The 16,915-nt window shown below is 36.8% G+C and overlaps 1 protein-coding gene across 5 annotated transcripts; it reads left to right on the top strand.

Moving 5' to 3' along the window:
• Positions 1 to 1,377: 1,377 nt before the first annotated feature.
• rbm10 (RNA binding motif protein 10) lies at positions 1,378 to 16,447 on the top strand. Of its 5 annotated transcripts, XM_056732882.1 has the most exons (24): positions 1,420 to 1,484; positions 1,778 to 1,976; positions 2,047 to 2,120; positions 2,676 to 3,135; positions 3,212 to 3,400; positions 3,486 to 3,555; positions 6,271 to 6,344; positions 9,028 to 9,114; positions 9,185 to 9,245; positions 9,346 to 9,507; positions 10,669 to 10,829; positions 10,976 to 11,073; positions 11,152 to 11,239; positions 11,319 to 11,502; positions 12,066 to 12,175; positions 12,305 to 12,392; positions 12,737 to 12,828; positions 13,019 to 13,192; positions 13,459 to 13,617; positions 13,696 to 13,758; positions 14,027 to 14,206; positions 14,603 to 14,659; positions 14,845 to 14,961; positions 15,166 to 16,447. In XM_056732882.1, the coding sequence occupies exons 3-23, from the start codon at positions 2,104 to 2,106 to the stop codon at positions 14,935 to 14,937; spliced, it is 2,667 nt and encodes an 888-aa protein (XP_056588860.1). In that variant the 5' UTR covers positions 1,420 to 1,484; positions 1,778 to 1,976; positions 2,047 to 2,103; the 3' UTR covers positions 14,938 to 14,961; positions 15,166 to 16,447. The 5 variants fall into 5 exon arrangements, 3 of the variants coding, with proteins under 3 accessions (XP_056588861.1, XP_056588859.1, XP_056588860.1); XR_008904825.1 differs by lacking the exon at positions 1,778 to 1,976 and having other exon boundaries at positions 1,378 to 1,484; positions 14,829 to 14,961; positions 15,169 to 16,447; XR_008904824.1 differs by lacking the exon at positions 1,778 to 1,976 and having other exon boundaries at positions 1,378 to 1,484; positions 14,829 to 14,961.
• The last annotated feature ends 468 nt before the right edge of the window (positions 16,448 to 16,915 follow it).

Genomic DNA, 16,915 nt, shown 5'->3' with positions numbered 1-16,915 from the left:
TCTAAACCCCCAAAAACTAATACTAACAGTCCAATATAATTTACCAAAATAAAAGCTCTATTAAATACGTATAGCTTATGTAGTTAGTTTACTAAAATTAAACTTTTGAAAACATTTTGTTTATTGAAATCCAATAAAATTAGCCTAAAGAATTTTGAAAAAAAAGTTTAATGTTTTAATGTTGCCTTAGAAATAAACTGAATTTTATGACACTAAAATTACAATAATAAACAAAAAAACCAAAATAAAATCATCTTTAGCAACATAAAAAATAAACTTAAATTATAAAATGACAAAAGCACATAACACAATTGCTGAAAATGTTAATAAAGTTATTATAAAATTCAAAAACAAAAGCTCATTTCAAATATTAATAATAAAAAAAACTATGATAACTGTGCCAGTGACAACTGACAAAGATTGTTTGATTTTAATAATATATCATGAAAACAATGTCATGACCTACAACACAAGAGAAATTCACTTCAAACATTAAAATAGTCAAAAAATAAAACTATAATTAATGAAACAAAAGAGAAGAACGTGCATATTCATATACATATAGCAATAATAATGTTCTAATTGTCTTTTTACATGTTAAACATTACGGTGTCTACATATATAACACAGATGAAGAAAGAATTCCAAGCCATAGTTTTATATTATTCTTAAAAAATATATTCATTATTATACATAACGTACATCTATACACGTTGACACAGTATTTACTCCCTTAACAATACATTTCAATGATTTTGAAAATTGCATGTGATTTTTGTTTGTTCCAAAGAGTTTATATGATTTAAAATCGTGCAATGTGATAAAAATCGTACTTTTGTGTACAGCCACTGAAAAAATAGAAGACCTTATTCGGTTTGTCTGAATTCACTATTTATAGGGAGGCCTTTATGCGTTAAGATAAAAATGTTTTTTTTTGTTCATTTTGTAAACCACAAACAATATTTCTCACAAATTTAAACTAAAAACATTTCTACTTGCAATTATTTGCAGAAAATGTCAGAATTACAGAAAAGGTGTTCTGTATTTTTTAAAACCTCAAATACTTCAAAGCAAACAATTCCATATTTTTTCTTTTAAGCAATACAACACATGTTTACATGTATTTAGGAACGAGTCAAAATAAAAAATTATGTGTCTTGTCATGCGGTCCCTTTATGTCACTCTTTATATTTTAGATTTTTTTACTCAAACTGGAATGACCACAGTACATCTAGAAATGCTGATGAAATAAAAAATGTGGAATGGTCTCTTAATTTTGTACCGGCTCCACCAGGTCATATGAATGATTGTCATGTCCAATGGATTTGCGCATTTTGTTCCGGGAGTTCTTTGAGCCAATCAGGTTGAGCGCGTTGTCCCCGCCCACCGGACTGGGGCCATCTTATCATACCGAGCTGTGCGTCAAACGTCACACATCTACATTGTATTTATTTTAATGCTGTAACGCTGGTAATGTAACGGAGGTAAGCGACTGTTGCATATTTTCGTTGTGCAGTTCAAATTTAATCGTTTAAAGGACAGCGGCTCGACATTGTTTCGGTTTGCAGTGTTTGTACTTATCGCGCTGCTTGCAGTTGCGCACTCTGGTCTCGAGCTCGTGTCCCCAGGACTGTTTGTAACTGCAGTGCTCACGTTCTCGTTAGGTTTAGAGGTCGCTGGCTATACTTATAGTTATATAGAGGTTTGACTTTTGTTGACGGTTGGTTTGAAGCCTATTGTCTATCATTTTTAATAAACACATTGACCCCTTGATTAGTGTCAGGGTCATTTTGGCATCTGCAGAAGAGAACAGTCCGACGAACAGCGTAGGATATCAGACCTGACAGCGGTTTTCCTGTTGTTGTTTGGATAAGTGATGGATAAGGTTTGGAAAGAAACTGCAGTATGGATGTTAGTTTGTGGCTCTGATCAATCCAGTGCAACGCATCACAGGGACTCTTGTCAAACTTTAAACGGTATATCAACAAACTCAAAGCGTGTTTTATTATTTACCTGATTGTTTGATTATTGTATTTTTGTCAACAGTCGTCAATGAAGCGGATAGAGCGAAAAGTGGGCGTTTTTCCAAACCTGCACTGAAACATGGATTTTGAGAGAAGGTACGTCAATGGTCGTTCAGTCTTGTCTTATGGATGCGCATTTAAATTTAGAACCCAAAAGGATGCGTTTATACACACCTGAAACATACAACAGCATAAATTTAACGAAACACCATCATTTGTTTAGAATGCAAATGAATGGGGTGGAGTCTGTATTTGAGTTGCTGTGTATTCTTTTAATAGTCTTGATGAACAATATCCTCTTAATAAACCAGACGTCTGTTAAAGGTTTGGAAAACATCTTCTGTGTAAAATCATAAGAAAGAGAAGTTTTACATAATTCCTAATTTACAGATATCTTCTAGATAACCTATTTGTCATCTTACATAAAACGTCTTGCAGATGTAAATGCATCAAATAGACGTCTCCCAGATGTGTGTGTCAGGAAAGGGCTCATGAAACGGAACATATTATATTTATATATTTACATATATTAATATATTTACATATATTAAAATTCATTTGAAAATGAATGTTTTTGTAAATGATGAATGGCCATAATCGGACATTTGCGTTGTGTGCGAGATCCTTTCTTTATCTTTCTTAATTCGATAGGGGTGGGCGTGGTGACCGCTTGGGTCGCTATGGCAAAGAGTCTGATGATCATGACTACAGGGACATGGACTACCGTGGTTATGGACAGGAAAATGGTTTGGGACAGAATAGCAGCTATAATAACGCCAGATCGCATGGGCGTGAGGAAAACATCCGTGATTTTTCCTCAAGTAATTTCTCTAGTAACCAACCAGGTGGTTCGCAAAGCAAGGACATCAACTCAAGATTCCAGCAAGATGATGAAAACTGCGAGTACGAAACGGATGATGCGCACCGGAGGGATACGCAGTCGTTTAGGTCTGGGCAAAAGATTTATCTCGATCAGAATCAAGATGGAGATGAGGGGCAAGAGGACAACACCTGGAGCAGACTCGGGGGGCGGTTCAACTCTCAGGAGGAATATGGATCAGAATGGAGAGCTGATGAAGACAAATATACCAGACACATCAGTCACAGACAAGTAAGATCCCGATCATCAAAATCTATTAAAGCTTTTGTACATAAGTTCAACCTCCAATGTTTTTTCTCTGATCTAGGGCTTCCCTGACCAGGTCCAGTTAGGAAAAGACAAACTAAGGGATGGAAGCATCCACCATGCTCTGGAAATGACCCAGGATGAGTCAGAACAGCATGACCAAGACTACAGGTCTGATAATGAACAGACACAGAAACCTAGCAACATCATCATGCTGAGAATGCTCCCACCCAACGCCACCGTCAACGAGGTTCACCCATATTTGTTCATTTTCAGGAATGAAACTCACTAAACCATGGATTTTGCACAAACATCATCTTGTTATCGCTCTTTAGATTCGTGGTCGGCTCCAAGAGCAGGGGATCCAGCCCAGGGAGGTTCGCCTCATGAGGAACAAGTCTTCAGGTGAGCATGCTCTAATGGTCCCCTTATAAAGTAATGGAGACCTCAAAAGTCTTTCTCCCACTGCCTTCAATAACATGGCTCATTCAGTGTTTTATTACAAGTCCAGCCATCTCTTCTTTTTCACTTTCTTCCTGTTGTAGTTGAGGTGGGTTGTGGCTGGGACTGTTTAGTGCTGGCGCTACAAAACTTCCAAGCGTATGTTTTCTATGTTTTCGCTTAAGCCATCACATCTATTCATTTCCAGTTCTGTGATTTTTATTTTAAATTTTTCGTATGCTTATACTGGCGATTTATCTTGTTATCTTTATCTAGACAATTTGCACATGCAATGTCACAAAAGCACAAACATCACACGTGCATACATGGGCACGCAAGCACAAAGTCCTCATGTGCCCTACCTGAGTTCTCTTCTTCCATCTCACTTTGATAGCTCTTGTTTTGGAATATGTGGATGATTTTGTACCGTGTAAGTATTCTAGGCTGTGCTGAGAAGAAAAGTGTGGTCGACCATCACGTAAGCTGCATTTGAGACCTGTTCACTTTGGGATGTACTGTAGCTTATTTTGCTGAACGTGAAAAGGTGGATAAAATAAGGAAAACACAGTTTAGTTTTAGACCGTTTAGTTGTATGTCTTATGCCTGAAAACATAGTTATAACAGTAAAAACATGTGAAAATACCTGCTGAACAAGTCCAAGTCAGATCCCTTCTATGCCCCCGGTGTATTACCGGATATAAATGTCATTGTCACCATCTTCTGTAGGAGCTCTGAATTTGCCCTGCTAAGCACATTTTTCCCTCCATCATATCTCAAAGAGCTGAAAGATTCTGAATTGTGTGATAACCCACAGCTCACGGTTGAGAACTCGTGGAGCTGTTCTGAAAGCAAATAGTAGTCTGCTATAGCATAGGTCCTTGTTAAGGCATTATCAGATGTTTCCTTTATTTTTTCATTAAAAGACATTAATGCGATTTTAGGAAGTTTCAGATGTTTAAAGATTGATTTGGCGTACATGTAAACGTTATGGTGCGAAAGAGCTTTTCACATCAGTGCCAGGCTTAGTATGTTTTATGATTAAAAATATCTATGGTTCAGATGTATGCTTTTCAGAAATTAAATGTATTTTGTCTGCAATGGGAATCAATGCATACTGATTCAGATTTAGTCGGACCATGAATGTTATAAAACATGAAAACACACACATATATTACAAAAAAGTTTTTTTATTAAATGGCATTTAATTTTCTAATGAAAGGGGTTATGTTTTGCACAATTATATTTTGGTCTACGAAATCATTTCAATACTATAAGAGAATGCCTTTAGTGAACGTCATATGTGAACCTGAACAACAAAACCAGTCTTAAGGGTCAAATAGAAATTGAGATTTATACAAATAAATATGCTTTCTAACAATTTTAAATTTGAAGGATCGAACAATATTTGACCGAGATGAAAACTATTTAAATCTCTAAATCTGAGGGTGCAAAAAATCTAATTATTGAGAAAATCGTTTTTGAAGTTGTCCACCAGAGGCGATGTAGCAGGCTGCTGCAAAGAAGAGAGAGGTTTGTTTTAACGCTCTCTTTTGACCTCCCGCTGTAATGACGTTGTGCAGAGTAGATGAACCCGGAAGCAGAAATTCTAAGCTTTACATATATAGATACCAAACTTGAGTGGGATATTTTGCTGAATCCGCTCACAAAAATAAAGTCTGGATATATTTCCGGTAGGAAGTTTACAAAATACCTAATGACTTTTCGAATGAAAGTAAAATCGATCATATTGACCCAAACATTGCCTTTTTGGCTTTTGCTAAACAAGTTCCCGTGGTACCTAAGACTGGTTTTGCAGTCCAAGCAGGGTCACGTTTGATTTTTAAGATCACAAAATACATTTCAGTCAACCCAGAAAATATTGCTGAAAATTAGTTTTCAATGTGCCATGTGGGTCAAGAAATGCAAGTTTATTCCTCAGTTTAACTTCAAAGGAAGAGATTATCTCAAAATCAAAATTGTGTTTTTTTTACTCACCAAAATGACGTTCAACATGTTTTAAGTTTTCCCGGCATCTTCGGAGCACAAATAAAGATATTTTAGGTGACATCCGAGAGATTTCCAGGCGTCCTCGTAGACATCATGATTGTTGTTGACATCATGCATCAAAGTGCTGTCCTGAACGCGCACCATAGACTGACAAAACAGAGCAGAAAATATCCATTAAAGTCATTATTTTGGTTTCTTTTTGTGCACAAGTATTGTCACTTCTTCAAAAAAATTCAATTGAGCCACTCTGAGCAGAATGACCAATTAAACGATGTCCTTAATACTTTTCTGGACCTTGACAACAACTATAACCATGATGTCTATGAGGAGGCCTGGAAATCTCAAGGATGTCAGGGATGTGTTCCGAAGACACCGGGGAGGTCTTAAAACATGTTGAACGTCCTGTGGGTCAGTAAAAAACAACGCGTCATTGTATACACTATTGAATTGACCACAACTAAATTGATGTGCACCTAACTGACTGGTATTAATGGCACGGGACGAGATGATGCCTCAGTTATGGCAGTGTAATCGCAGCAGTGTTAGAATAAAGCTATACCTCTATCCACCACTCTATCTTTCTCTCTCCTTCTCTCTGGATATGAAAACACTAACCCCTCACTGCGTTGTTGTTGTTCTGTCATTGTGGCCCGGCGATGGCTGTGTCTCCAGGTCAGAGCAGAGGATTCGCCTTCGTCGAGTTTAATCACTTGCAGGAGGCCAGCCGCTGGATGGAGACCAACCAGGTCACTGCGCACTGCACACACACATACACACCTACAAGACCACACGTGTATGGATGTATGTATAAACATGTGCATTTTTACAGCTGGATTCCTTATGATTTCAAAGATTCGCCATCCCTTAAGAAACAAGGTGTTCATGTGGCATAATCAGGCATTTGACTGTGTTAATATTGTAGTTGGTTGCGTTTGCTGCGACTGCCCAATATTCAGCAATGCTCTCGGTTGAGGCTGCATGGATTTAGATTGTGTCACAATCATCAAATTATTTTTTAGACTTCCTATGATATGCGAGTCTGTAGAGCTGACCATTTTTTCAGGCAATCGGAAGAGGAATGAAGTATTTTGTTTAATTATGTGCTTTTTTTGACTCTGTATATCGATAAGCCTGGAGTAACCATTGGGTTTAGGTTGTTGTTAATATACACATTGGTGATAAATTATTGCAAGTCTTCAAGGTTTGGTTTCACAGACTTAACTTAAGTCAGGACTAATTCTTATTTTAATTAGGATATTTAAGTTACTTTTCTAAAGATGTCCTAGTAAAAAACATTACTGGTGTGCCTCTTGAGATGAAACAATGTCACTGACATATTTTAAGATGTTTTAGGGCAAGTTATTTTCAGTTAACAGCTCAAACATTCATTTAAGTCTGGAACTAGCTGTAAAGGGATAGTTCACCCCAAAATTAAAATCGTCATCATTTACTTACATTTAGATTATTCCAAACCTTTATAAATGTGTTTGTTTTGCTGAACACATTGGAAGAAATTTGGAAGAATGTCAGATCGCATTCTCCGTTTACTGCCATAGAAGTGAAAATAAATACCATGGGAGTCAACTGGTGTGGTGAGATTTGACAATCTTCCAGATATCTTCCGGTGTGTTCAGCAGAACAAAGTAATTGATACAGGTTTGAGTAAACGATGACAGAAATTTTACTTTCAGGTGAAGTATCCCTTTAAGCCTTATCTGTGAAACCGAGCATTAATGTCTGGTCTGTGTTGCATCCTATTCTGACTATGAACTGACTGGTTAGTGAGAGGTGGTTTGACCAGCGTTGGAGTTAGTTACCATTCAAAGATTACTTTTATTTGAGCCAACTAAATTTGTTATGGATAAAACCAGCTCAAAATATAGTAAAGATGCACTATATGATTACTAAGGGACAGTTCACCCAAGAAATGAAAATTCTGTCATCATTTACTCATCCTCATATTGTTCCAAACCTGTATACATTTATTTGTTTCAATGAACACAAAGGAAGATACATGTAAGAATGTCAGTAACTAAACAGATCTCATCCTCGATTGACTCCCATCGTATTTATTTTCCCTACTATAACCAAACAGATCTCATGCCATATTTACAGCTATTGACATTTTTCCAAATATCTTCCTTTGTGTTTTTGCAAAACAAAGAAATGTGTACAGGTTAAGAAATGTCTGTCTGATCCAAAGCAAGCATAGAAGATCACAGATTTAAATTAGGATTTTTTTACAAGTAGCCTGTACTGGTCAAATCCTGCGAGTCTTAATTTCAGCCAATCAGATTGGAGCTGGCAATATCTGTGCACATTTTTACTTGTTTTGTCATCTCTCTGTGCAATTGGTGTCTTAGGATGAAACTAGTGCTGTGTCTAAAGCCGCTCCCTCGTTCACTATTCCCTATATAGTGAATGACATTCGAGTGCACTATATTGGGAAGAAGTGAATGAAGGTAAGTGAGTGATTTCGGGCACTGAAGCATATAGTGACAGTACTGTCACAGACGTTCATCATAAACATAACAATTAGCTTATACTGTATTACACGTGTGGCTTTGTGGATTGTTTTATGAAACACTCAAATTAATTTTCACTTTATTTGTCATGGTTATTGTATTAGTTTAAAATAAAGAGAACAAAACAGTCATTTTTTTAAATGTTTTTATAAAAATAAAATATTTATAAATACTTTATTTATCACGTTGAATTAAATGATTTAGTATATTTAAAAAAAAACATTAGTGTTTATCACATTGATTTAATCTGCTTATTCTTTGTCGCATGTACACTCAAAATCAGAGTGCGTTGTGGGTAAAAAAGAGTGAACACCAGATATAGTGCACTATATAGGAGATAGGGGGCGAACTCGGACACAGCTCTGGTCACGGTTCTTTTCTTTATAAAGAGGACCTACAGCCACAACTCTAAAATCAAACTAGAACTAAATGTTTTATCTCCACAAGTGCAAAGTCAAGTTAAATCATTATTTACCAGGCTGTCTACCTTCACAACGTCTCGTAATTAGATACCCGCAGACTTTCTTTGAAGTGTTAAGATCCTTTTGTCTGCTTTGCTTCAACATTCAGTGTTCTGACGTCACTTTGTGACGGTTTCTTTTATTTTGTGAGATTTCTTGTTGGGTTTGACATGTACGATGGGATGGAGTGAGCAGGGTTCTTTGTTCCCCTGAAGGGGGGAGGTTGAGGGTCCTGGCCCGCACGTTGGCCGGCGCATCTTTCCGAGTCCTCTCAAGCCGATGGTGATATCTGTCTTCTCTCTCTTCTATCCAGTTATCCCCTACCTCTTCTCTTCCCCCTCTTGTGTGAGATGAGGTCTCAAGTGTGCTACGACTACCTCGAATATATGTTTACTCTTTTATTTCTCTTTTTTTTCTTTTCTCGCTGTGTGTCTCACTTTTAGAGAGTGCTCACTATATTGGGACAGCGAGTATCTATGCACTACAGTGACCCAAAGCCTCGCGCGAATGAGGACTGGCTTTGCAACAAGGTAACTTTGTTTTACAAAAAAAAGCATACGATGTGATAAAGTGTTTTAATGCCTGTTCTCTTTGTGTCAGTGTGGAGTGCAGAATTTCAAACGAAGAGAAAAGTGTTTCAAATGTGCTGTTCCAAAGTCAGGTGTGAATCCAGTTTTATTTCCTTTGATCAATCACTGGCTTAAATGGAGAAAAAAAAATAGCACTTAATGCTTCCTCGTGTTTTCTTTTTTTTTTTTTAGAGGCAGAGCTCAAATTACCTAACATAGTACCAAAGAGTTTAACCTTGGGCCAGTTAAAGGACTCATCTCAGGGTTTACTTCCCCTTCCTGCCATATATCAGACTGCAACTCCAATTCTCAACATGGCTTCCTTGTCACAAGCGACTGAGGCAGCCAATGACAGTAAGTCCTGCCCAAAGTTCACATGACACAATTATCCGGGTCATTCCTACGAAACCAATTAAACATCATGACAGTTAAGATTTTAATTAGAAAAACAAACACAAAAAACGATCAGAATAAACATGATTGTGTACGCTACCTTGCAAGAAGCATCATTTTAACATAGAAATGAATAATGTGTTTAATTGTTTTTTATGCTAAAGTTCTCATAACCATAACATGTCCTGCACATACAGTATATTATATATATAGAACACAATGTAACATTTTTTTTTAAAAGTTGTTTCAATTAAATTTTTACTTTTTCTTCATAAAGAGTAACATGCTGAATAGGTAAAATCAGTTCACATTCTTTTTTACCATCGACAGTATGCACACAAAAAATCACACTTATTATATATTTTGGTATTATTACTCGTACGCAGAAACAACAGTTTAACATAATGAGTAAGAATTAATCGTGAAAAACTTCAGAAGCAGACATTTGATCGTTTTGGTCTTTTTTGAGTTCCAGACCTTGTCACCCATCATCTCTTCATCCCACCTTCCTTGTGTTACAGACATTTCTAGAATTTTATGACAGTGACAATTGGAAAATAATTAAAAAAAATACGAAAAAAAATTTGTGAAATATTTTTGTTTATTTAAAAATGCCAAAACATCCTAATAATCATAAACTCTTCCCTAAATTTACTTCAGCTAAATCTAAAACATTGATGTTGCATGAAAATAAATAGAACCACAATAATTAGCACCACAGAACTGTACATGAACTATAAAAAGGTTGGGCGAAACATCAATTTGTTGCACTTTGTGATTTATATAAATTAAAGTAAAATTAAACAATTCTGATAAAAAACAATCAGATGTTTTAAATGTTCTCGATGAAAAAAAAAATGGTTGACAGAATAGTCATGCATAGTAAAAATGAAAAAATAGTTGAAGAAAGAAGTGTCGATGACTGATATTCTCATCCGCCATACCATTCTGAATAGACTGTTTAAACACACAGTAATGGTAGTTTTCCACTTTTAAAAAAGCACATGTATCATATCTTTATTCAAATATACTCATTAACGTATGAATGATTAATACAAAATTGATTAGACAACACGGCTTCTCAGATTTTTTACAACAAAACATGACATCTATCATTTTCAGCTCTGATATTGAGAAACCTGGGACCTCACACAACATTAGATGCTATTCTGTCAGCTCTGGTCCCATTCGCTACCCTGTCGCCTTCAAACGTGCGGCTCATCAAAGATAAACAGACACAGCTCAACCGAGGATTTGCCTTCCTCCAGCTCACTACGATTGTGGTAAGAACACGAAGTGATGTGAATTGTCAAGTGTTTAGTCTTACAAACAGCACCAGGCAAACGGCATAAGCTCTTTCTTTTAAGGCTGTGACATGTTGTTGTTAGACTCAAACAAACCGGTGTCCATTGTGTGGTTTTTATTTTAGGAAGCTTCACAGCTGCTCCAGATCCTTCAATCCCTGCATCCTCCTCTCTCCATCGACGGAAAGCTCATCTCTGTTGAGTTTGCCAAGGGATCCAAACGGTAGGACATCTGCTGTTCAGATGTCAGAACACTTATGTGTAAGAGAGTGTTTTTGAATGGTGTTTCTATCTCTATCAGTGATGGTTTACTGACAGACGGGAATCGAGCGAGTGTGGCGACCGTAGCAAGTACAGCTATAGCTGCAGCTCAATGGGCCGTCACTCAGGTAGGTTTACTTATCTTATTGTATTATTCATTGATCATTCTCTGTATTATCCTTCACATTTGTTTTTCTCTCCACACAGACAGCTCAGCTCTCAGGTTCAGCTCAAAGCGGTGATTTCAGGGTACACCAGCAGGGGGCAGCATTGTCTGTTTTTGGGCAAAGGGCTTTGCAGGGCATCAGTGGAGAGGCACAACCCTTTAAAGTGCCAGCCGTGACCAATCACACGTCATTACTGACTCCTGACAGAGGAAGTGCATCTATAGGTGAGCAGATGTACAGTATGAAATGGCAATAAGACAGAAGGTAGATTCTCTGTGGCGGTTTACTAGTGAAAAGTCTATCTGAAGTAAAACACATATTTGACTAGTTGGTATAGAAGTGTTATTTTTAATAATGTTCAGGAATTTGGAGATGGGCAACCCGAGATTTGGTAAAGATCCTGTTGCGAGCAGCATGCTTCTTTAAATATGTAACTACCCTTTAGTGGTAGTAACTTGCTCTTATATTGGATAAAAAACAAACAATAAAACATTATAAATGCAATTTATTTGCAAGTTATAAAAATTAATGAAAAAAATAGAAACATAGACAAATAATAATATTATTTTGGTTTGCAACATGAACAATCCTACAAAACCTGACTGCAAATAATATATATTATAATGCTAAATTGCAGATCAAAAGGTTTGTTAGGTGAAGGATCAAGCACGAACAGCCCGTACATCACAGGAAATGAAATTGAAGTGCAATCAAACGGTCAATCATTCGTCCTATTTGAACCAGCCCTGTTTATATCGCATTGAGTGTTGTGTGTTTTTACCTTTAGTTCTGCCCATCTCCACGGAGACTGAATTTGCAGGTGCTGCCTCAATACTGTCTCTCCCACCATCTCAGTCGCAGATCATCACCACGGCAACCGCCTCACAGGACAGTCAGGTAATTGGCCATACAGTTTTTCTTTGTTTGTTTATTCAGTGAATGCTTTAGTAATGGACGGATCTATTTCTGTGATGTGTTTAAAACTGGTTAATGTTTGGTCTGTATGTTTTGTTTGTGTGTCTTAAGATGCCAGTCCAGATCATTGGAAAACCTCAACCTGCTACTCGCAGCCAACCGGCCACACCTGGAACTGCTTTGGAGTGTCAGCAGTACCGTGAGTCAACCAACAGAGCCCATAAACGTCCAAACGCAGGACTGGGTGCTACTTCGGACGCTATGTATAGGAAATGTCAAAAAACAATCATTTCCACCAAAGCATTCTATATTCAAAAGGATATTTAAAATATATATATATATTTCAAACATTTCATAATGCAATAAAAGTTAAAAAAAATTCTCTCTTAGGTTGATTTCATAGATTGCACTAATAATATATATTGACACTTTTGCATAGTTTGAAAATTACAGTATTTTTTTTACAATTATTGTTCCAGCTTTTATTGTTTTGTTGTGGTGTATAATCTTCATCATTCGGAATTGCGTTTCCTCTTTCTCCAGCGGATCCTGACGTGTCCACATATCAATATGATGAGAGCTCTGGTTATTATTATGACTCTTTTACGGGTCTCTACTACGACCCAAACTCACAGGTAACAGTTACTATAGAATCAGACACAAGTCATAGAATGAAAATGTATTCTATTAGCAAAATAAAAGTCTGCACAAAAGTCCAAGTGATGCCAAGCATGTAGACAGAGGTGACTAAATTAACCATGATCCACAATTCTACATAATAAAAGCATACTGATAATATCAGTTATTTTGGTCTTGTTTTTCCAGTACTACTTCAATCCTCATACACAGCAGTACATGTACTGGGATGGAGAAAAACGCACATATGTTCCCGCTCCATCACAGACATCTGAAGACGGGGCCGAGACCTCTGACCCTTCAGCTACACCTAATAATGGCAAAGACAGGAAAGACAAGCCCAAGAATAAAACGGCACAGCAGGTACATCCTCAGACCGCTGCTGTAAATACTATCCTGCGCTTTTATTTTGACGTAAGAAAGGAGAATAGATGATGTTTCTCATCACGTACTGATGATGTATAGAAGGTGATGCTGTAATCTTTACTGACAGGTTTGGATGGAAAAATGATATGCTTGGATAAATAATACATTACCTCACCTCCAAATATAAAACTATTCCTGTCTGAATAGGGTTCTGTTGATCATGATTTTCGGTTGATTCGTGATTAAATTGTTGTTGTTTACAGATAGCTAAAGACATGGAGCGATGGGCCAAAAGCCTGAACAGGCAGAAGGAGAACGTACGGTCGTCTTCAGTGAGCTCAAACCCTCGGCTGCAGGGCAGATCCGACGACCGCCGCGAGTCTGCTAGTGCTGACGCGGGTTACGCCGTCCTGGAGATGAAGGTGACCACCAACACCCTGCTCGTGAAGTACCATTACACCAGATTTGAACATGTCTGACTTACGGTGTGTCTCTGACAGGGTGCCTTACTGGAAAGACCTCCACTTCTGATGGAACACATGAGACATCCAGACGAAAGAGAAGTGCGTTTTGTTATATTTTGTTCTTTTGTTTAGTGAATTTGTTTGTATTGGTATTTCTTTTACTTTTTTGTTTTGTTTATGTTTTTTACATGTGAATGTAAGCATTTGGTTGGCGGTGTTATCCAGTGTGTTTAAGCTATTCAATGTTAGCACTCATGGATTGGGTTTAACGATTTCCCATCTATACCTATAGCATCTTTTTTTGAATATTATTAATACAGCGTACTATTATTAATACGGGGGTGTTAAATCACATTCTTTTTGTCAGTGGAGTCCTTCTCAGGGTCTTGTGGCGGGCTACAGTGGAGAAACGGACAGCGAGGAGGAGGGGGGCGAGAGAGAGGAGAAGCTCACAGACTGGTCCAAACTGGCGTGTCTGCTTTGCATGAGACAATTCCCCAGTAAAGAAGCTCTGATCAGACACCAGCAGCTCTCTGAACTACACAGAGTGAGTGACATCACCCCATTTCTGTTCCACCTCAACACATTTCTGACATAGAAGGTTCCCTTAAAGGGAAACTTCACCCAAAAATAATATTTTTGTCATCATTTCTTAATCTCATGTCGTTCAAAACATGTATATGAGTTTCGTCTTTGGAACACAAAAACGACGAAAAATGTCCATATAATGGAAGTCAGTGGTCAACGTTGTTTGATTACGCTCATTCTTCAAAATATCTTCTTTTGCGTTCTGCAGGAGAAAGAAAGTGAGGTTTGAAATGACACGCTTTTTCTTTTTGGGTGAACTGTCCCTTTAAGATTTAAAAAATTTGTGAACAAGACCATCGATATGTAATAATAGAAATATTGTAAAACAATGTTATTTCCTTTTGTGCGTTTAAAGCAAAACCTAGAGCAGAGGAGAGCCAGACAATCCCAGCCGGATCGATCGGAAATGGAGGTAAGCATCTCTGAGAAACTCCTGGTTTCATCCTGTGATTCTTTTGGATAGCACCAAATGTGTCCTATTGAAATGTTTACAAGAACCAATATCTGGCATTGTTCGGTTGTTCTGTGTAGTTTATTATTTAGACAGCATGTCCTGCAGTGTTTGCATTGACCTCTGGGAGGTGCTCTTCATTTCAGCTGACGTACAGAGATCGAGCAGCTGAAAGAAGAGAGAAGGGGGCCTTTCCACAACAACTAGATGCCAAGAAGAGAAAATTCAACCCTGTGTAAGAGGATGTGACTTTCCTCTTTTAGGTAAATGGCATCTTATTTGAGTTTTGTCTCATTGCAGATTCCACAGAATAACTGAACATTTATAATGGACACATTATTGTGTTTTATGCATCTGTGTATTTACTGTACAGTGACAATGGTACATACTTTAATATGCTCAGTGTCATGAGAATGAGACCGTGCTTGTCTTACACATATCATTTCTCATTCTCTTGCATATGACAGTAGCGTGGGATCCAGATGTTTCCAGGGTGAGTGTAAAAAGGAGAACATCTCTATTTGTTGATCTTTGGACTCGCTTCAGTATGAAAGAATGGAAGCATTAAAGAACAGTTTCTCATCTGTCTGTGCTGAACGTGTGCACAGAGCAACAGTGCAGCTAAGAGATTTCTATCATCAGGGTGTGTGGTTTTGATTCAGGTGCGTTTAAGTGGAATGCTCAGGAATCCGAGCGAGAACCAGAACACATAACACATAAAGTGTTACCATGTGGAAATATTGTATGTGACCCCACCGTCTGCAGCCATTCCAGACAAAAATGTGTTTATGAATCATATTTTCTACCCATATATGACATATAGGCGCCATGAATTTATGCAAAAACTGGTGGAATTCTAGAAAGCATGTATACTGATGGTGGGTAAAAAATGCTTTTTGTAATTGGCCTCATGAAAGAGCTTCAGTCTGATGTGCTATGCAGTTTGCATGTGTTATTTGACATGGCAATCTATGCAGATAATCACAGACAGCATCTGTCTGTGATAACTTGGAAACGCACAGTAGCTTAGTGATTATATATACAGATGTTATCCGTTTACGTACGTATATGACTTTATATAAAAACTCACAGTTTCAATGTAACATTGTATTTCACATTATGAGCTGTATAAGACAATGTAAGCTTTCAAACTATTTTTAAATGTGAATTTCAGATGGACAACATGAGTTTAAAAGTGCATGTTTGTATCGGCACTAAGTGCCAACATGTTTTTTTATTTGTTAAACATGATTTCTTTGTGTAATTATATATGATTCTCACATTTAAGTTTACTCACTTTAAACACAAATGAATGAAAGTCGTTTGAAAAGTTAGATTCCTAATGAGAAATGTTTAGCAATGTGGGTTTTCCTTCATTATTTTATGTGAATATAGAGCATATGGTAAGAATGAATCTAATGTTACCCTTGTTTTGAAAGCACAGATTTTTTATATATTGATGCAGAGTCTATGAGTTACGTTTCAAGTAAACCGATGAATCTCACAAACTTAAAAGGTCATATTTAACTCACAAAATCGAAATAAAGAAAGATAAAAAATATTCATAAAATATTGTTTATATGTTATTGTATGATATTATTTAAATATATTGCCTGAAGAAAATATCATGACGGCCATTCCGTTTTTCGGATTTTGATATTATTCAATGTACATTATAGACCATTTTTAATTCTTTATGTTAAAATAACCATACAACACTTTATGCAAAATAAATTCTCTTTGAAGTGATTCTGCTGTAAAATATGACTTATCCATAGATATCATTGCAGCAATTACCTTCTTCAATGAGTGAAATTGTCCTGGATGGCGTTATTATTATAACTTATTACACGGCTCGTTGGAATGCTTGATTCTGATTGGCCAGTCGCGACCAGTGTTTGGTGTAACTGGTAACTAATGAGTTACTGTAATTTAATTACTTTTCCATTGAAAAGTAAAGTAAGGGATTACTCTTTTCTGTACGTGAATTACAGTGTAATACTGAGTAATATATTCAATAGTGGAAATGAAATCAAAGTTATAAGTCTAACTTTAAAATGTATGCTCTAATGTATCCTCACATTTGTATACTTTTGTCAGTTAATAAGAATAATTCATGTAGTTATTTATTATTCATTTGAATGAATTAATTAAGCCGTTTCATGTGTATCCTTAAATCAATTCTAATCAAAGTTAATGAAGGATATAGAAAGTGAT

Source organism: Triplophysa dalaica, chromosome 20 (assembly GCF_015846415.1).
Source record: "Triplophysa dalaica isolate WHDGS20190420 chromosome 20, ASM1584641v1, whole genome shotgun sequence".
In the NCBI taxonomy this organism is placed as follows: Eukaryota; Metazoa; Chordata; class Actinopteri; order Cypriniformes; family Nemacheilidae; genus Triplophysa; species Triplophysa dalaica.
The sequence above is the reverse complement of the archived record's forward strand: the minus strand, read 5'-3'. Positions and strand labels throughout refer to the sequence as shown.